The sequence below is a fragment of the Agelaius tricolor genome, unplaced genomic scaffold, assembly GCF_023055355.1.
Source record: "Agelaius tricolor isolate 1412-34295 unplaced genomic scaffold, bAgeTri1.0.p SCAF_2, whole genome shotgun sequence".
NCBI lineage: Eukaryota > Metazoa > Chordata > Aves > Passeriformes > Icteridae > Agelaius > Agelaius tricolor.
In genome coordinates, this window is record NW_027269262.1 from 74948216 (window position 1) to 74969927 (window position 21712).

The 21712-nt window shown below is 41.3% G+C and overlaps 1 protein-coding gene across 3 annotated transcripts; it reads right to left on the reverse strand.

Moving 5' to 3' along the window:
* Positions 1-11292: 11292 nt before the first annotated feature.
* Positions 11293-18998, reverse strand: PDP1 (pyruvate dehydrogenase phosphatase catalytic subunit 1). 3 transcript variants are annotated; one of them, XM_071421592.1, is made up of 3 exons: positions 18789-18998; positions 18321-18355; positions 11293-15246 (listed from the first exon to the last, which is right to left on the reverse strand). In XM_071421592.1, exons 2-3 carry the CDS (start codon positions 18349-18351, stop codon positions 13595-13597), a joined length of 1683 nt encoding a protein of 560 aa, XP_071277693.1. In that variant the 5' UTR covers positions 18352-18355; positions 18789-18998; the 3' UTR covers positions 11293-13594. The 3 variants fall into 3 exon arrangements, with proteins under 3 accessions (XP_071277693.1, XP_071277694.1, XP_071277692.1); XM_071421593.1 differs by lacking the exon at positions 18321-18355 and having other exon boundaries at positions 18789-18995; XM_071421591.1 differs by lacking the exon at positions 18789-18998 and having other exon boundaries at positions 18321-18753.
* Positions 18999-21712: the final 2714 nt, after the last annotated feature.

Sequence of the window (21712 nt, forward strand, 5' to 3'; positions counted from 1 at the left end):
GGAATACAACTGCCAATAAATCCAGACATCATATTTATATATTTACTAAATCATTCTTCTCACATTGCAATATCCTCTGTCTTCTATACCATCTCCAAAGCCAACATAATAGTTTTTTGAGAAAGTTACAGGAAATCAATAGTTTGCAGTCAAAAATAACTTGTCACTGAAACAATGTACTTCCTAGGGTGCTTAAAATAGCTTTCACCTTTAAAGATATGGAAGTCGTTCTAATTTCCAAATGCATTTATTAAATCCTGCAAGTACTTCAGATGTTTATGATATCATTATCTCTGTGACAATGACACAGACACAAAGATAATAACAGATTCATTTCTTCTTGACAAGACTGGTGACAGGTTGATTGTAAGAAATCCTTTCTTTTATAGTTCTTACTTTTATTTCCTTTCATGGCTGTTCAATATACGCTTTCCATATTACAAAAAGCAAACAAATCGGCTTATTTTCTTAAATACCTGTACAGAAAAAGCTTCACCTATCCATATAGGATTTCTTTTCTGCACTCAGTAGCATGCATAGTAGATAATGATTCACTCAGATCCCTTAGATAGGTTTTTTAATTATTACTTTCATAGTGTATTTCTACTGTTATAACTCTAATCAAAATGGAAAATCACAACAGCACTGTGGTCATCTTCATGTCCCAAGGACCCACACAGTTATATCCCATGAGAAATTCAAGTTAGTGGTTTGGTGACTCCTCTGATTGCTCTGGTGGCACAGCAAGCTCACAGTGGCTGACAAATGTGCAGACAAAGCTGCAGTGTGTGGAGCTTCAGAGCCAGCACTCATGACTGCTCACACTTCCAGGCACAGATGCACATCTGGTCACAGCTGTACTTTGAAAGACACAGACATGTCATTGCTTGTGTCTTGTCTAGAGTGAAAATCTGACCAAGAGCCAAACAAAGGAGGACTGTGGAGGCTATTCCCTGTATAGGATCTTGTCTAATCACCTGCATATTGCTTTCATAGAAGTTCTGTAACAAATCCCTAACGAACATGTTTGCTAGAGAATAAAGACAATGCACAGACATACAATTTTGCTTCCTCTTCTCCTTCCAGCTTAGAAGTGAAAAGAAAACAGTATTAAAGTAAAGTGAAGTTGAATGACTGCTTTTTCCTCCCCTCTTTTCCAAGTGAGTGTGGATGTTGCACTTGCCATTTGCCAAAGCTGAGAGCTACACAAACACCCCACCAGGACCAGAATCATCCTTCACTGCTTTTCCTGCCCAGGTAATCTTAATGCTAAGCACAAAGAGAAGCAATGCTTCCTAAAGACACCATTAAAAAAGCAGTTAATATAAAAGAAAGGGAGATTTTTTTTCCTAATTTCTGTAAGGAATGTCAGTTTTCTTTTAAGAGTTTGCCTTTCATAAATAACCAATTTTAAATTACTGAAAATTCAAAAGGGTTATATTGAGAAAATGTCAGCTTTTACTTCAGGTGGACCTAATTTTATTTTGACTTTCCTTAATTAGATGCGGAACATATTTTGTGCTTGAAAATATATATAATACAGAACATTAAAAAAATGCATATAAGAGTTATCTATAAATTTTATTAAGGCAAAATATTAATTTTTCAAACTTGAATGGACAGTTTCAACTTTGACAGGATCCTTCATTTCCACATAATCTTCAGATATGATATTTTAAGGTTGAAAATGCAGCATATTATTCCATCTTTACTAAGAGAATATTTGACTGAAAAATCACCACTAAATAAAACTGCAGGCAGATTGAATCAGGGCCATTTTCCATTAATTCAGGATGAAGGGAAGTGTTTCCTCTCAGGATCGTTGCCCTTGCCAAGCCTGATGCTGTTGGCATCAGCAGCTCCAGTTAATGTAAAATTAATTTTATATTAGTTGAAGAGTGGTGGGTAAATTTGCTGGTATCAGCCATTGTGCCTTGCAGCACATAAACTGCTGCTGTGAATAAAAGGCTGGCTGGGCTCCTCTGGAGAGCATCTTCCTTTGCACTGCCTTGGCCTGGCTCTGCAAAAACACCTCAGAGCTGGTAACCATCTACTACCCCTCGGGCTTACACATGAACCGCGGTGTGAAGTGCTGCCATATGACTGGAAGGCTTTTGGGTATTAATCCTTAATTATTTGCTGCGCCCAAAGCCAGGCAGCTGCAGGGCCGGCCCGCCTCTGCCCAGCCCGGTGCTACGAACATCACCCACAAGGAGGAGCCCCACTTCCAAATAATTCATTCAGAGAAAATACGAGAGTTCGGCCTCAGCTGTATAGCGAAGAACCACTCATTGATAAAAGGAACAGTGGCGTTCTTTTCAACTAAACTCCCATCAGAAAGAAGATTCGCCAGATAGGGGATGTTTGTCTAATTACATTATCCCAACTTTTCCCAGTTACAGGGAGAACAGATGTTTTGTGACTGGAAATGAATCCAAAGGGAAGGAACATCAAAGGCCAACTGCCTAGAACAAAAACCTACAAAATCAATTTTTTTTTCCTTACACTCGCTTAGTTATGATGCCGAGCACGTTTTGCCCAGGCAGGAAGGTGTGATTGAGTGAAACTGCTTCCCTGGGAACTACAGGATGATGCTGAAAGAAACACAGCAAAAGTTAGTAGAAAGATTTACACAATAAAGTTACTGCATGAATGTGCAACAGCAGCTTTCATTTTGAATTTACTGTGCTTATTTCAGAATAACCCACAGTTTAACTGAGCACTGTCTTTGTGAATAGCCCCATTACTATCTTACAGCTACATCAGTCTGGGGAAGAAGAGTAAGAAGAGTAAATGGGCAAACAGTTGAGCAGTTGTGACTTCCCTTGCTCGATTTTCAGGTGTACTGAGCCTTCTGAGAGCAGTTTGAAGCCAAAAGGGTGCATGTGCACTCAGCCTGGGCACAGCCTTTTGAAACTCTAATCCAAAGCCTGGGGTTTGCAAATTAAGTGTCTGTGTTTCAAAACTTCATCTTGAGCAACTTGCCTACAGTTACCCAGTCATGCCTGGTAGAATAAGGAACAAAATTCATACTGGTCAAAGATCAATAAAATGCTGCCAGATACCTCAAAAGCACAAGCAGGGATTTATCTTGATTTCACATGAGGAAGAATTCTTTCATGTAGGTGGGTTTTAGCTCAGTTTTCAGTTCACTCACTTTAAAAGCAGTGTGGTTCTTCCTTCCTGTTTGTACATTTATTTTACATACCCAGAAGTCACAGTAAAGTAAGCAGTTCCTCTCTTTTTTATCTGTCTGCTGCTATCTTGATTACAATTTACCTTGTTGCCTACTTTGCAAAATAAAATCACCTGAGCTGTTAAGATTGCAGAAAAAAAAAATCTCATTAATAATATTTTTTTCCTGCATGATTCAGAAATAAGTACCTTCAACAGACTGTTTTCATAAAATTGATTAAATGCTGAACTTATGCATTCTAACAAAACTCTGCCCTGCTATGATACTGGCTGGAAGGTCAATCCAGAAATACCCAAGCAATCTGGGGGTTACTGGAGTGAGCAGTTGCTAACAAATATGATCACAGATCTCATGGGGGCAAAACATTCTGCTGGACCCCACACTTAAAACCAAGGAATACAACTAAGGAAGAACTCATCAGGGATGTGAAGGTCACAGGCAGCTTTTGCTGCAGTGGTCATGAAATGGTGGTGGATCCCATAAAAAGGAAACAAGGAAAATAACAGGATCCCTGGATTTCAGGAGAGCAGGTTGTGGCCTCTTAAGGTGTCTCCTTGGAGAAATCCTGTGCAATACATCCATAGAGAGAAGAGGGGACCAGAACAATCAGTTGAGTTTCAAATATTACCTCCTCCAGCTTCAGAATGATCCATCTGAACATGCAGGAAATCAATCAAAGGCAGGAGGCAGCCACAAATATGAGCAAGGAGACTCTGACAAAACTCAAATAGAAAAAGGAAGTGTTCTACAAGAGGTAGAAGCCAGGATGGGTGAACTGCCAGGAATACACTGTCCAAGCACACAGGGGCAGGGTTAGAAAAGGCAAAACCCATCTGGAGTTGAGCCTGGTATGGAATTGTGGACAGCAGCAAAGTTATCTACAAGTATATTACCTGCAAAAGCAAGACAAGGGAGAATGTGGGCCTGCTGCTGAATGGGATAGGGGATCTGGTAACAGGAAAGCTGAGGTACCTGTGTTTACTGGTAAGGCCAGTCTTCAGGAACCTCATGCTCTCAAACCTGAGAGAAAGTCTGGAGCAAGAGGGGAAGATCAAGTTAAGAAACATTTAATTAAAAACAAAGGCATATTAAAGTCCAAGGGGCCTTATGGGATGTTTCCATGCCTCCCGATAGTGCTGGCTGATGTCATTGAGGCTACTCTCAATTATGAAAGAATATGGTGATCAGGGAAAGTCCTCAACTGTAGAAAAGAGTGAAGGTCACTCCTGTCTTCAAGTAGGACACAGGGAACTACAGGCTCATCACCCTCACCTCTGTCCTCTGGAAGGTGATGGAGCAAGCACCTCCTGGAGAGCACTTCCAAATAATTGAAGGATAGGGTTATGGGGAACAGCCAGCGTGGACTTCATAAGCACAGAGCCCTGTAATACAGCACAGGCATTGCCAGCAATGGGCCATAAGCTTTGTACTGAATTTGTGAGGTCTCAGGATAGAGTCTTCCAACTTTATCCAAAATTCTCTTGACCTGCCTGAAGCTTTACTTAAACTGGTTAGCTGCAACAGCAATTTTGCTAACTGACCAGGAAGTTAAACAGGAGAGTTGAACTAGATGATGCCCCACTATTCTGTGAAAATAGTCTAATGAAATTCACCTAGAATTTGCCTCCCATTCAATAAATGTACAGAGCATTTTTAAAATTCTTTGACTTAAGACAATTTCAAACCACAATTTCCTCCTTATTCTCTCTCTTTTTTTGACTCTAGTGAAGGAATGCTAAGCAGAGCTGATGCAACATGTTTGGGAGGAGTTTAGAGATAAAGAATGTCTTATTCAAGTTCTTAATTAAAAAAAGAATGGTTTAGTTTAACTGAAATTTTAAGAAAAAAGATAACTAGCAAATAATGGATATTTAGTATTGCTCTTCAGTGCTTCTTTGACAAGTAATTTAGCAAATTAATTTGTTTGACTCCAAGATGTTGTAACTTATGCTGCTTCTTAGTTTTCTCTTACAAATACATCTGCAAAGAACTGTTTCTTGAGTAGGTCTGTTGATTTTTTAAAATCAAGAGTAGATCACAACTGGTATCAATTTGCTCAAACATTATCTCTGTCCTTATAATTAACCACCAGCTTTTCAGATTTTTACCTTTCTTTTACAAGAAAACCTAGAACTTACAATGGAAATTATTTGTTTGTTCTAGGCATGTTAGGCTTTTTGTTGGTTTTGTTTGGTTTTTTTTCAGCTAGAACAGGATATTTTACTTTATATTTTACAAAATTTCATCCAGACCAATAATGCTTTTATTGTCATGGTATATATAGGATTGCACTTAAATTATTAAGCTTAAGATCTGAGTAAAGTTTTCTTTTTACTTTGGGTTTTGTTTTCCTGTAATGTTTTGCTGTCAGGTGTGGATGCATTACTGTCCCTGCTAGTCAAATGCTCTAGAATGCAATTTTTGCTTAGTTCAGTCAATAATTGATCAATTTCCTGTTGCAAAGTCAAAATGCATGTTGCAGCTACATTCCTGGCAGGTCCTGCCCAAACAATCACACCATCACTACAGACATATTCACTGTTCTACTAAATTCTCACCAGTGGAATATTCTGGCAACTGAATTTTTCTCAGAGTAAGTTTCTGGAAGTGAAACACCCTTAAAAGTCCTATTTTTATGCTATGATAAAAATTTTAGTTCTCTGTCTATGAAGCTGCCAGGCATCATGTGATGCTCCCAGTTTTGCAAACAATTCAGTCATCTGATGATTTACTCCCCCCTGGTAGTAGGAGTTGACCCAGCTGTCTGGTGGACTGGCAGGATCTCCAAATGCCTTGAGGAAATGCTTTCCATTTAAGGAACTCACATGGACACCATTTGCATACTTGCAGCACTGTTCTTGGGTGAGGGTGATTTAAGATAGACAAAATGAACTGTCTGTCTTCAGGATAGCAGCATTCACCTGAGGTATGGAGAACAAGAAAAACCTGTTGAACAAGGGAATGCCACAACCCTTAGCATTCATTTGGGCAGCAACTGGTGGAATGCAGAAGAGCAAAACTTTCGGTTTGGCATTTTAGCAACTGTAAAAATGTCAGCATGCAGTTGCTTTTCACTACATTCTAAGCCAAACTTAACTTTTCATGGTCTACAAACATAGCCCCAGATGTTTTCAAAAACATCTGAAAAAAACCACACAGGTGGTATCATTCAAATTAGAATGACTGGAAAAGCCTGACAGAAAAAGAAAATGAAGTGACAAGTTCTCCTCAGCTCCGATTTTCTTTCCTTAGTTTTTTCTGACCTTTTTTCTTTCATCCACACTCACAGCTTTCTTTCTGTTTCCTGTACTGAGGTGCCATTGCAATGTAAAAATCAGGAAAGTACTGTTTAGTAATGTGCACTGCCCGTGGATATTAAAATTCCCTGCACCCATATATTTGACTTGTGTCTGTTCTCATATTTGCACAGAAGCAGTAAACATTTAAACATCAGAACAATAGCAGCTGATCTTTGTTCAGCTTTGGTTGTTTTGGTTGTTTTTTTTTTTTGATCTTCAGCTTAGACATCCAGTCATTTCTGATATCTTGACCTGCTGTTTGTTTTTTTCTGAGCAGGACAATTTCACCAAGCATAACTGATGCAAGACCTATCTCTTCATTCATAGCCATCTCTGATATCTTCTGCAATTATTTTATGACACATACCTAAGTTTTCTTTCAGATGTGCAATTTCAGCTTTAAAGACACATATAACAGTTTTTTTCTCCCTTGCATTTTCCTACTTTACCCTGAATTTTTTTAGGATTCACACTCTTCTATTTGTGTACTTTTGATACACTCCACATTTTGTGGCTTATCTGAATCTGTCCCCTAACTTCCTATTGCCATTTTGGTCACTGCTTCACAGCTTATGATGGGCTTTTTATGTCTCATCAGCTAGACAGACCTTGTGTCTCTTTTTTTTTTTTTTTTTGAGAGTTAGCTGCTGCAGCCAGTGAGATTTTCCAAGCACTCTTCCTACAGGTACCCTGTGAACACTTGATCTCATATCAAAGGGACTTTTATGATTCTCTGACTTCAGAACTGAGCTTTTAATATCACTACTGTGATAGGCTTCAAATGCTCCTTTAAGCTGTAGCATTGAGAAATAAGACCCATAACACTCCAACACCTCTATTTTAAACAGGCTAGCAAATACAGCAGACATCAGAATTGTCTTTTATCAGTTTAGTCACATTATGACTGAATATCATGGTCTGAACCCTAGTCATAGCTCAGACAATTTAAATTCCCAAAATTTTGTATAATACAGTGGCTTTAAAATGCAGTACATCAGCTTATGCTTGTAATCTACCAACCTGGAGAGCCTATGTTATTTCTGGGCCCTAATCTCGTGTGACCTTCTGATTGCATTTTTCTGTCAGTTGGATTTTCTCAACAGCTCCTCACATATTCTTCACTAAGTAGTAGGAGTAGAGAGGAGCCTTCCTCAGCTGTGACTAGTGTCTTATACACATTGATTCCATAGAAGATAGGTTCTTTTCACCTCTTTGAACATGATTTGGCATGAAGTTATTTAAACGTGGCCCAAATGTAAAAAATCCCCAAATACTAAAAATACCAAGTGTCTGTCGAAAATATACATAATTTTATGCTTAGCTGTCTTTCTGACATTGAGCTAGACAGTGTCATTGTTTGCTAAGCAGTGAATGGTACTTCAGTGTTCATTTCCAGATCAGCCTCAGAAGACAGACACAGGACTGCCTTGCATTGCCACACTACAGTGCTGCCAAGCCACCCACTAGAAGACTCTTCTGCCTTCTGTACTATCAGCTCTAAGTTCAGGCTCTGTTTCTTCCTTAATTAATATTTCAGTCTTTTACAAGCTGGACTATTTTGATAAAAAGACATTGTCTCCTCTGTTTTGGGAATTTTAATTTTTCATATTAAGGGGGACTATGTAAAGACCTGCATCATCTTTTATGTAGAGCTGGTCTTGAGATTGACCTATGTAAAAGAGATTCCTCTGATCAGCTGTGCTGGAAGCTTTACAGATTCCTACTCATGCAAGTGAGAATGAGTGCTGAACACTGTTCCAAGTGAGGCTTCAGAGGTTATGCCAAGGAAATTGTATGCTGCTCACTTAATTGTTAAACACTGGCAGGGCTCTGGAGCAGCAGAGATAAAGAGAGTCCTTGGTGTAACAGCAACACCTCACAGTGCACAGCAGTTACATCCTACACACCATCTGTGTAGGTCAAAAATGACACTGAGGCTTGAGCTGCACTTCCACATACCTTAACAATCAGATCAAGAACAAACCCTTAGAATAGGGTTAATTACAAGACTGTTAGGTACAAGGCAATAAAAACTCTGAAGTAATTATGCAAAAGTGGCAGATGCAAAAACTTCAGGACTACCTATGAAAACCTGGGGAAAAATGTTTAAGATTTGCCTCCAGAAAACACCTATATGGAGCTACCTATGTGTGGACAAGGTGACAAAGCTTCTATTGTGCTCAGTGGAGTTGAATGTAGGCATGGCATGGGCTGAACAGCTACTGAGACCCCAGAGCATGTGCTGAACACAGCTGCATCACCTCTAACAGGCACTTCAACACTCACAAGGCAGCACACACACAAGTACCCAAGTTAGGTGTCTTAAGAAAAAGCTGGTAAGGAATCTGCCCATAAGCAACAGTACTTTTACATACACAGGAATACACCAAGTTGTGCAGGGGAATTTGAGCTAGCTTCAGAGTAGCAGGGTGGCAGCATGCTGTACAAATGAATACACTTTGCTTTTTAGCAGGAGTAATAAATCCCTATTAAACACTGCTGTGCTATGGCTAGGTCTTCTGTCCAGCAGCCAGGTTTTGTTAAGAGAAAGATTTACTTTTCCCCCTGCAGAAGAGGCTGCTACCAGGGAAGCAACATTCATTCCTCTCCCAGCTGCCTAAACCTGGGAACACTAATTATTATTAGCCATTTAAATCAACTTAACAAGAATACTATTTTCCAGCATTTTTTGCATTAGCCCAGCTGCTGCACTATCACAGTGGGCAAAGAAGTACTAGGGATGAGCAACAGGAAAGGTTACAGAATTAATGACTATAGGCTTATAGCAACTTTGACAGACTCATTTCATTAATACAGAGCTTCTGAATGAAACTATGCTTAATGCATGGCTGTGGGTCAGCTCACAGGTGCCTTCCCGTTAACATCAATGATTTCCCTATTTATTGGGCATTTTTCCTGTCTTGCAGCATCATGTGACATGAACATGATGGCCAATTAGTCAGGTCTAATTTAATTTTTGCAATTAAGATGAGGTAATACATTAAAGGCTACCCTAAGTACACATTTTGGATATTAAAACTGACCAGTTTGTTCATGATGCTATAAAATAGTTTGGTATTCACAAGTTTTATTAAAGAGGATTTTCTATCTAGGAAATCTAATAGAAAGTCTAATAAAGGAAGCAATTTTTTCTGTTCAGATAAAGATTCACCATGAGGATAGTGAACAGTCTGCTGCATAAAACATCCCCTAAAATCTGTAAGACTGATTACTAACTTATCCAGACTAGGAACCATTAACTTATCCAGACTAGGAACCATAACCAATACATACTTTGCAGTTCTTTTCTTTTTTTTTTTTTTTTTTGCTTCAACACAGAAAGAGGCTATATAGGGAGAATATATAGGAAGAACAATCCCAAAACAATTTTGTACTGGGTGGTCCTTATTTTTAGAGCTAGAGAACTTTCAGTCTACTCCTTTTATTTGTTAAGTTCTAAAAAAAAACCAGAATCGAATTTCTTATTAATTATCACAAACAAAATAAAGTACCTGCTTATCATGGTGTATACTGAATGGTGCTTGTATTTTCTTATGCTTAAGTTTTATGTAATCCTGGAAAGCTTCATGACTGATTGTGTGGGTCATTTGCAAGAAATGCAGTTTCAGAAGACCTGCACACTGATCAATACATGAGATAAGTTGCTTGACATTTTTTTACCCTTGGACCTGGCAGAACAGATAGGAACAGATCATTTATGCATCTCAGATTGCTTTTCATTTTGCCACACAACGCTCCTGCCAGCTTATACTTAATTTGTGATACAGTTATGAAAGTCAGATTATCCTCTCTACCCAGAAATTTATTATTAATACTCACAAGTAGCAAATAAAACAGCAGGTGTAACCAGCATTGTAACAATAGGCTTACCTATTGCATTGCAAATATAACCACCACCATGTCAGTGATGTGAGCAATAATGAAACCTGTCAAGGAAGCTTTTGAATACAGATCTACATAAGCTTCAACTAGAAACAACACCCTGACATGGGTTGTGCTTCAGTATTCAGATGGATGGGATTCAAATACAATGCACATACCACTGAACACAAGGGAGCAGAGTTAAGAGAGCCTTAAGCTGGAAGCACAGATAACATATCTCCCACTCCTCTCTTATATAGTATTATTGTCAAACTGACACATTCATCGAGAACAGTTTTGAAGATTAAGGTAAATCTGATGTTGACTGTCAAGATTCAGCCATCCTCCATGGTTGAACCACATATCTGCAGCTGTGAAATCCTTATTTGACAAAGTAATCCCAGCATCACCCTTATATGCACGATATCTGTACTTTCCACAATGCAACAATTCTGGCAGACAAGGCAAATGTGTCCTCAGCCTGTGGCACAAGAGCTGTTTCTGTTTAGCTCACCATCAGCTCATTCTTGCCCCAATTTAAGCTGCACATATTTTAGACTGTTTATGAAATGCTGTATTGCTTGATACAGAGTACAGTACCCAGCTTTAAAATCCAAAATGCAGCTGCTTCCTCAGCAGCACTGCCCCCTGAAGGTACTCATGAGGTGCTGGGAACGAGACACAGTGATTCTGATGGAAGGATCTGAGCTTTGCTCTCTGGGGGAGGCAGCAGCAACATGCCTGAGGCAGGCTGGCATTGAGCTCAGTGACACTGAAGCACTCTGAACCTCAATTCTGTTTCCATTTATACTTCACTCTCCTTGGCCATCTGAGTATTCGTAACAGGAATCACACAAAAGAACAAAGTCCTAGCAGAACAGATATCACATTCTACATCAACTCAATACACATGGATTTCTGCATAATTGATCATTTTATTGGAATCTGTTAAAAGATGTTTGTTCAGATCACCTGTTCAGCAGGCAGTTATGCTGCTCCTGTTCACTGCATACATACTGAGCAAGTCTCCAAGCAATACATAAATATTGTCTGACCCCATACTTAAGTATCTTTACTACAAAAAGCAGCTTCTCCTCAACAAAAGTTATATCCACGGGACCAATGTGCATTTCTTCTAGCTATAACTTGTACCAAATCTGTATCAACAATTGTAGGTTAAATACATCAATGCAGGTTAATAGAGCTTTAACAGTAAAAAAAGTAAGAAAGTTAAATACTGCAACAGCTGAGATACATACTGCATTTGAATGATAGAACATAGTCTATTGACCTAGTTAATGACACAGTCACCAAAACACAACATACAGAAGCAATGTCAACTGCCAGTACTTGTCTAAGCATTTTAGTTTCCCTTTTCCCTTCAAATAAAGAAGGGTTGTGTACATCTTGAATGTGAACTTGGGCATCATTAACCTTACAGCAACATCGATGCTGACAGTTAAGGTTAGCTAGAGACATACTGAAGCTGCAGGCCACTGAGTACACAGAGCATTTGTGAGTTTGAGGAGCCAATGTTTACTACAGCACAGCTTCATTGTTCAAACTAAGTGCACCCTATGGACAGTAGCATTAATTGGCAAGACATATTTAGTAAAAAATGCCACTTGAGAAACCTAGCATATTTCAGTTAAGTGTTGATTTAACTAGCTATGATGAGGGCTAGGGAGGTATTTTAACTGAAATACCTTGGTAAAGTGAAATAAGCTGACCTATCACTGTTCTCTAGAACCCAGGAATAAAGTTAAATGTGTTCACTCAGTCATCAAGGACTAGTATTTCAGCAGGCATTTCAGGTTTTAACCTAAGGGCAAGTTAAAATAAATCTGTACACAATGCAACATACCTCAAATAGATGCAATGATGACCAATTAGCTGTCCATCTCTACTTTTAACATTACAAGCCCAACAATTTTGGCACACAAGTACAGCCAATCTTCAAGTTCAAATTCAACCATTCCAAGCCAGCGCCATTTCAGAGAATGCTCTGCAATACTATTCTGGACTGTAGAAACATGCATACACCAGCTGCCCAGAAACACACAACTAAAAGAAGTTGCTAGAAATAGCCACTGAACATACACATGCATGCCAGTCAGCTTCCCAATTAAAATGCTATTTACAAGCCATACTCCAATTTTTTTAATTTGTAGTTTTTCACCCAACTTACACATATGAGTTCAAGTGAAGGACATGTGTTGTGACCTTTTGAAATACCCAAAATGAAAATGAGTACAAGTTACAAAGCTACAAAGAGGTTAGCAATGATTTCCTGATCTTTTCAGGTGAAAAATTATTTAGCAGCTAAGCAATGCCAGGGAGAGGTGGAGTCCATGAAGGACATGACCTTTAGGAAAGCAAACACAGCCGTAACCAAGAATACTGACTTTTCAAAAAGTCTGAAAGTTTCTTCATACTGAAAACTGAAGTCCTCCATGAAGTTATCTGCTATCTTGCTGCATGTTGTAATGTGTTATTGCCCTACAAGTTGTGCAGAAAACCACAGCCAAGTATTAATGCACAAGAAATTTAGAAATTACCGTGCATAAGATATGATTAAACTGTAGCAGAATCTCAGGTATTGATTATGGCTTAGACCTGCCTTGAAAGTCAACACTTAGACAAATATCCTTATGTGAATGACATTGTCCATATGAAAGTGAGACAACTTTGTTACACTGAAGACTTACTTGGTTCAAGTGACCTTCTACTTAGAAGAAACAATAGACAATATATTCAGAGATAACCATTGCAAGAATTAGCCCTGTAAAAAAATTCAACAATACTTTTTACATATCGTTTCCTTAAGTGTATATATTTGTAGATATTTTATAAGCAAGTTGTTTCTTGACCAGCCACATCTTGGATAGTTAATTCTTTATCCTACTTCCTCCCTAATCCAAATTTGCCAAATTCAAGACATTGTTTTAGCAGCATTCATGAAATCAATAGTGCAAAGTTATAAAAAAACTCTTTTCCCAGGCTAGGACATCCTCTTCAAGTTTTGTATTGGGTCAATAGCACTTCCCATGTTTTTAGACCTCTGGGGAAAGGCAGGAACAATAGATATGCTGAATCTAACAAATGAAAATTGTTTGCCAAAGGCTTTTTTAAATTTTATTTTTGGGTGGATTTTTTTAAATTTGCTGCTCATACTGGCCCTTGTTACAACTTTAGTAACTAGTGCACTGCATTAAATTCACAATTCCTCATTTTGATATGCGCCTATGACATGTGAATTGAACTGAACCACAATAATTGTAATGTCATCTCTATACATTCGAGCCAGCTCTTCTGGAAGACTCAGCATCTTGGACAGTCGCTCATGATCCACAGTTCCAAACTCATTGTTACCCACTGCATGACGTATCAGGTGAGTTGCTGCATTCTGATCTTCGAATACTGAAGAGATTCTTGCTCTCCTTTCTGTTAACAGACCATGCATCTGTCCCAAAGTTACCTTATAGCCACCAACAGCTATTGGCTGTTGGTGGTGAACACCAGTGAGGTACTCCCCCACAATTCTAGCCACATCTTGCCTGTGCATTGTCTCCCACAGCCCATCTGTGGCCAAAACCAGGAATTTATCCTGTGGCCGTAACTTGTGATGTATGACTTCTGGTTCAGCTGTGAGGTATGGGGGAGTGTAATAGTTTGGAGGAATAAACTTTGTATATTCATTGTCATTCAGCTGATCTGGGCCTGATTCCACTACTCTCTTCTGCAGTTCAATACTCCATTTAAACTTCACATCACCAAAAGCTCTGAAAGGCATCAAGAGACCCAAGAGACGATCTTGTTTCACAAGACTTTTCTCTTCAGACTTTGGATGCTCCATTTTCACACGTTCCACTTCATGTTCATTTTGTGCATTGTGGTCATAGGACAAATTAACTGCAGACCAAGATCCATCTTCCTCCTGAACGCCGAGCATGGCTCTGCTGTCACCTGTGTTAGCAACGTGCAAGTCGACACCATCCACATGGGCTACACAGGCAGTAGAGCCAGAAAATGCTACTCGCAGTACTAGGTAGTTGAGAAAAGAATTAGGATCTCCTACTTGAGCTTCCAAAGAAATATCATTATCAAGCCTCTTAAAGGCATTAATTAAAGCTTCTCTCACATCAGTAGTCTCTCCACTGTTGAGATCAATCAGCTCCTGCCAGTAAGTTCTTAGACTGTTGAAGTAAAGCTTGGAAGCCTCTTTGCTAAAATAATCGTTGGGATGCTTGTGCCACTGTAAAATGGGCAACAGAGCTCTGCCACTCTCCACAGCATTTTCTATTTCAAGTAAAGTTTCATGAGGTAACAAAGAGACAGCAATGTAGTAAAACAGTCTTTCACTGACAGCTTGAGCACAAGCACAGCCTGCATGGCCATCAAACACACCCAGAAGCATCCCTCTTGTCTGTAAACAAGTGGCAGCACTCCTCCGGTCCTCTATCGGAGCATTAGCAGGCAACTGGTTGCTGTCGAAGCCAAGAATAGAACTTACATTTTTACCATCAAATTCTGGGACTTTGAAACTGTATTCATTTGCCTTCAGGATGCTGTTGACCTGTGGAGGGGTGAGGTAAAACCTCTGCGGCGTAGAAGCATAATCCCTTGCGTGAATAAAGTGATTAAAGTGCTCCTTTGGCCTGTAAAGTGCTGCAAATTTCTTCTGTGGTGCATATCTGAAGTGACTGTGAGCAAAGTGAGATGACAAACAACACAGATGTTTATGGTGGCAGTAACACGCAGTACTGCCTATTCTGCTAATCTCACAGTTACGAATCAATGGGAACAGATGAGCTGGTGCTGGCATGGCATCAGACAACAATGGCAGCCTGGAGCTCCGGACTGGAATTGCTGAAAGACAAGAGAACAACTATGCTTAGCAGGACAGCTAAGAGATTTTCTCTCCCCAGAATTCCGTGTTAAGATGTTTACAGTTCCTAACCAAGTTGCTTATTATATGGAGTTCATAGCTTCAAAGGACTTGACAAAGAGAGGCATTGCGAGGTGCTCATTTATAGACACTACATTGGGCTGTAACAAAAAAGCTAAACCATACTTCAGCACAGGTATTTTAGCTCTTTATTCTACCCACTTGGATAGCAGGCAGGAAGTGAAAGCATCACCCAGACAGTCAATGAACCTTCAAGCAACTTAGCACAAGAGTTAGGATGGAGCACTCTACAGAATTGTCACAGGATTTTACAGTCATCTGCTTTCCTGGTGATTTCATAGCTGACGGAGACAGATGTGGCACACAAGGAAGGAAACTCTTCCTGTAACACTGAAGAAGAGAAAGCATCTACCAGGGAGACTTAAGAAACAACTCTGAGATGACATACAGTGAAGACTGCTTAGCCAGCAGAAACAAGAAGTAGGTGATAGAACTGATATTCTTTATACAATCAGACGTCCGTAGAGGGTTTTGTTTCATTTCCCCCTTTCACATGTAAAGCTTCAAACTTGTGTTACCTATGTAAAACAGCCACAGCAACCTATGCAGCAATTTTCTAGCTTCAGATGTTAAGTAGGAGAGGTAAAAAAGAAATACAGCTTTCCAACAGCTATTCCATCCCAGTACATTTTAGGATTATAAAACACCTTGAAAGGCTACTCAATTGAAGGCCTATATTCAAATTGTTTGCTTCCTTGACTAGAACAGAACCTTGCACAATACTCTAAAGCTAGTTTAGGGTTAAGATAAACCACTAGTATCTGAAAAAATATTCTACTGCTACTTGCCACATATAAAAGCTTTTCATACTTTTCACTTCCCTGAAGAGTATGCTGGCACACTCTTTCTTGTCTCCATTTACATACCAAATCACAACATTAGTGAGAGTGCCTCTCAAAAGCCTTATTCACTGTGCCTCATTATCAGGAAGTCTTTTACAATGTAATACTTGAGAGACAACTCCAGAGAAGAGGCGGAGTTTAACCGTGCCTTGTGTGAAGTACACACATTTAAGGCAAATGCAATTTTCTCTTTTATGATCGAGTTTAATCGCAAAAGCTTTTTCTCAGAAGTAGCCATTAGAAGGCTTACTGCAGTCATAAGCACTAATCTATCAGCACTGCTAGATGTCAAATTGTTTTACTGAAGAAATGGATTTTGCTGTGTTATGCAAGGTGCTTCAGTCAGTAAATGGATTTTTTTTAGCCAAGCAGGCATATCAGTACTTCAGAGGAGACTCAACCCCAATGAAATATGCAACAAGCCCCAATACTCAGTCTAAAGGATCATGCAAATAGGAGAAATTGCATTTTGCAATTTCTATTAGCTTTCCATAGCTTCAGCTGTGATTCTGATCACCTGGACCAGCTGAGAAGCGTCTGGAAACATATAAAGCTTCACCCCATTCTCCTTGTTTCAAGAAAGGGAAGTTAGCCATATTTTCCCTTCCTTGTTTGCTCTTTTTAAGTAAACCAGAGTAGAGCCCATTTCTGTGTTACATGACATCTAAGTGCTGAAAGCAGAGTAGAATTCATGTTCCTGTCACTCCACTGACTCCCCAGTACTAACAAGTGACTGCTGTACATTGATAAAAACTCTCCCGAGTCCCCCACTGACAGCTGAAGATTGAAGTTTTCCATTGTGCAGGTACCAGGAAGAGCCTGGGCTGTAGTCCAGATGCCTGGGAACAGTGAATTGGCTGAAGCTTCCAGATGCATACTGAATTTATGGTAGCCATTCGCTTCTCCAGTCCAGGCTTCACATGCACACAGCATGACAGCAGGAGACTGTAACTCCAAATATAGATTTTAAATTCTATTCACTGCCTTCTAATCATATAGGAGCTATTTTGGTAACAGTTTTGTACATTTCTTCACATGACATTTAAAAGCAACAATTTTGTTTAAGGTTCTGTGGATGTGCCCAGCCTACAGCAGCACCTCAGCTTCAGCACTGGTCTCCCATTAGACTCCACCTGGATCAAGCTGTCCTGACTGCTCAGCATTTATGTTCAGTGCTGACCCACAGTGGTGCCTCAACTGCTCAGACAGTTTTTTTGCTTCATGATGAAGCAAAAATACAAATGTATTGCTGCTGTAACAGTTCTGCAGTGCCACCAGAGGATATCCTCATGATTTTTAATCATTAGCTTATCAAATGAAATCCACGAGGAAGTAGTAAGAAGTTGGCCTCACATTTTCCACAGCTCATATCATTTACAGTAGGTCTATGCCAGCTTACGAGATCAGTCTGTTTCACATCCCAGCTCCAATAATTCCAAGTTGATTAAGTAAATGCCTGATTCCAAGTGTCCAAACATGAACTGAAATTAAAGTCTCTCCCACTTACCCCTACAACACAGCTGCCCCATATATAACTCCAGCTGCCCTTTGAATAATTAAGATCCCAAGATCATTATGGTTGATCAAAAGATGGCAGCGAAGAAAAAGAAGTAGAAATGGTACAGTTCAATCAAGATTTGTCAAGATATTAGAATCAATACAGTGTAAATACCTCTCCAAGCCCAGAGTGGGGTACAAGCGCTATTTTTCAAGCTGTGAATACAATACGACCAATAACGAGTCAGATGGTCGACTTAAGGGGCTTTGTAGTACTACACTAAAAAAAAAAAAAAACAGGAAAATGTTCCACCTTTCTGCAATAAAGGCTCGTTATAGCCATACTGTTAGGGCTAACTGACACTGCACAGACAGGTTCCTCCAAAACACTGTGCCAAAGACACCTACGGCTTCAGATAAAAACACTCAGGTACCTTTCCTACACCTGACAGATCTGAACGAGCCAGCTGGAGAAGACGGGGAGGTGGCGAGGAGGAATAAGAAGCATTCCACACAAGCAGCACCGTTAATCCTTCCCTCCGGCCTCAGCCCTCAGACACAGCCCAGCCTCGCAGCCCCTTCCCCGGGTCCCATCCGACCCCCGAGCCCGTCGCTCCACGAAGGGAGATACATACCGATCCGCCTGGGCCCAGGACATACACACATTCTCCTGTCACAACATGAAGCCGCCAACATCCACAAAGCAGAAGCCCGGGGGGCGGGGGGAGAAGCACGGCAGAGAGTTTGTTAGAGAGGACGTAGAGCTCCGGCACGGAGATGGGACGGCAGACAAGAGGAGACAAGCACACACAGCCCTTCTGCGGGCGCACGGCGCCGCTGCTGCCGCTCGCCCAGCGATGAGACCGAGCCAGCTCCGCAGGGACCGCCCGAACCCGCCGCCCGCGCGGGCACCGAGCCCCGCCGGCCCCGCTCTCCCTTCCGGCAGGGCGGCAGGCAGGGCCCGCTCTCGCTGCGCGCCGCCGCGGCGGATACCGCTGCCCGCTCAGGCGCTGCGCGGCCTCGGCATAGCCGCCCCTCCCCAGCCGCCCGCCCGCCTCCGGCACGACCACCTCCTCCTCCCTCCGCCCGTCCCGGGCACAGACCTGGGCCTTTCCCGGGCGGCTCAGGGAGACAGGCGGAAGGACCGTACGGCACGGGAAGGGAAGCGGGCGGAAGGACAGGACCGCGCCTCCCCGACCGCACCCGCCACCCCCAAAGCCCCCGACAGCCGCCGCCTCACGCCCGCGGCCGCCGCGCCTTTATAAAGGGCCCTGCGGCGCGCGGCGCGCCGCCCATTGGCTGCAGAGGAGGGCAAGGCGAGCACGTGACGCGGAGGCTGAGGGAGCGCGCGGGGGGCGGGGCAGAGCAGAAGGAGGGGCCCGGTGCGTGCGGGCGCGAAGGCGGCGGCGCGCGCTGTGTCCGTCCCCTCCCCCAAGGGGTCCGTGAGGGTTGGGAGAGGCCGCGGGGCGCCTTTGGAGCGCTTTGGGCAATGGGGCCGGGGCTGTTTGCCCTGGAATGTTCGTGGAGTGCCTTTAACTGGTACGAGGCACGGTAACTCCGCCGGAGACCGCTCCAGTCTGTCCCCTAAGCCAGGGACCCCTCTGCCCTGAGAAACCCCGCACACTCCTTTGGTCAGGAGCCAGTCACACAACTTCTGACTGTTATAGAGACCCAATATGGGAAAATGTCTAAGTTTTGTAGAGTGTATTGCCATTTACTCTGAACTCCTTTAAAAGACTGGTGCTTTTTGAGGTTTTTCCCCCTTGAAATGTTCGAGTTGACTTGCTCGTTAACTCTGCAAGAGACCACTGAAGCTTGTACTGAAACATGGGGGTTTATGTTTGGTTTTGTGGGGGTTTGTTTGTTTGGGTTTTTTTGCTTTTGTTGGTTCTTCGTTTTGTTTTGTGTGGAGGGGGTTGTTTGTTTGTTTTTTAAATTAATTTGCTCCATGATGTTTTGTTTTCTCCAGAATGCCTGGGGGCAGAGCAGGCCGCTATGCAATGAAGAACACCAGGGCCCTCCCTGGCCTGACATCTGCCCTCGTTACCAGCAAGGAATGGTTTGAGGCCAATGGCCATGAAGAAGGAGCAGCCCTTCCCTAGAAGGGCGACACGTTCCTGCCAGTGCAGCACCAGTGGCCGCCCCTCCCTCCTTTGTCTCCCCTCTCTTAGTTACTGTCCTGTCCCTGTTCCACATGTCTAGGGCAACACTCAACTTTGCATGTTCTTCTGAGGTACTCTGATCCAGACTTACTCTTCATGTACATTTCTGAATATGGAAAGTGTATAAGTTCGACAGTATTTTGATTTCTTTGATCACCTCTCTGTTTACAGATGCCTGTGCTCTCACACCTTACTATTTTTCAGGGTGTCTGGGATGCCCACTTTGCTCTATGTTGTTAGCAAGAGATGTTAGCAAGCCTTGGGATGTTGCAATTAGCATTCCCTCAGCAGCTGTAGCAAAACATAGATTTTTACCTATACTTAAGTCTTACATAGATTTTTGACTATACTTAAGTCTTTACTCAGTTGGTAGGATGTGTACAGCTGTGTACCAAAACCAGGAGAAGAAACAAAGGAAAATCTGCATTTAGTGCCCAGAAGACTCAAGAGCTCTACTTGAAATGTAAGAGTATGGAAAGTACTGCCCTGTGACCCTCTGTGTGAAAATCAGCTAGAAAGATAAAATGAAGCCATCCTTAGAAATGCAAGTAGTAGTGGTAAGTAGTTGAAAACACAGAGTATTAGAACTTTTATTTATTGGTGTTCTGGGTGACTTTTGAGACATTTCTTTGTTTATCCAGAATGGTATGCCATTCTGGATAAACATTCTTCTCTTTGAGGCTTATTTTAGAAGTAAAAAAAAAAGGTATCTGACAGACACCATTATACATTGAAAACTTCATTAAACAGCATGGAAAACAAATTATTTGCATTCCTTTTTAATGGTAGCATATGGTTAAAAAGAGTGGCTGCAAGGCCCCCAGGTTTAGAGATTTTCTTACAGACTGTGTAAAGGTGCACTATCAAGCTACCTTCTTAGCTTGTCAGAAGGAAGAAGGCTGTGGGAAGACAGATCTCTGCCTGGGTGAATTTGAGTCATCGTTCTAGGAGCAGATACACAGAAATGGACTGGGATGAAGTCACCACCGATCACCTAATATTCCTCTAAGTGAGGAGTTTGTAGAGTGGCTTCATGTATGACTTTCACAGAGAATGTTGCTGTTTAGAGTTGCCTACCTAGAAAAAAAAATCCACAAAATAGTTAGCATTTAGCACTCTTGTCTTCAGAACATCTTGGGCCCATTAGTTCAATTCTCTGTAATTTGCTGTGAAATTGAAAGGTTAGTGATAAACAGCTCCCTGTTTATTGATTTAATTATCCTTTTCTTCCTGATTTAAGGCCAGGAGAGGAGCTGCTTTTGGAGCTGTTCTTGGAATTTGTAGCTCCCTGCCTCACAGCATCCTATTGATATATCCGAACATGAGACAAAATTTGAATTTTAAAATACTGAGTGAGAAAAGATTGTGGTCTTAGCAGCCACATATAAATCCCACCAATTAGAGACAAAATGCTAAAATTTGGCTGACATTTTGCTCCTTGAGCTTATGTGAGTTTGCTGGTGTGCTGCCACAAGTTGGATGTTGCAGTTTAACTGGAGAGTTAGATTTTCCTTCTCTTCATCTTGCTGCTGCCAAGACCTTTTTGTGCAACTTTGAGCAACAGTCTGTTTTTGCTGAATCTAAAGAATAAAAAATATTCTAATGAATAAAAACATGTTGTTCCACATTTAACATTTTACACCAGAGAGTGATGGAAAAGGAATTACTTGTAACTATTTCAAGGTATGCAAAGTCTCCCTGTTTCTCTGGATGAAAAGATTATCAACAGAGTGTAACAAGAGACATCAGTTCTTGTCTTATGTGCCTGTTGCCAGCAGTGGCTAATTCTGCACTGCAGAACCAACAGGCAGCTATGCATTATCACTGCAGCCAAAGTGCTGCAGTACTTACCCTAACATACATTT

Excerpts from the sequence above, each read along its gene's own strand:
- PDP1 (XM_071421591.1), bottom strand. The coding sequence starts at position 18,381 with ATGTTGGCGGCTTCATGTTGTGACAGGAGAATGTGTGTATGTCCTGGG. Across the intron at positions 15,247-18,320 it reads TCCTGGGCCCAGGCGGATCG|CAATTCCAGTCCGGAGCTCC; the intron begins GTATGTATCTCC and ends CTTGTCTTTCAG.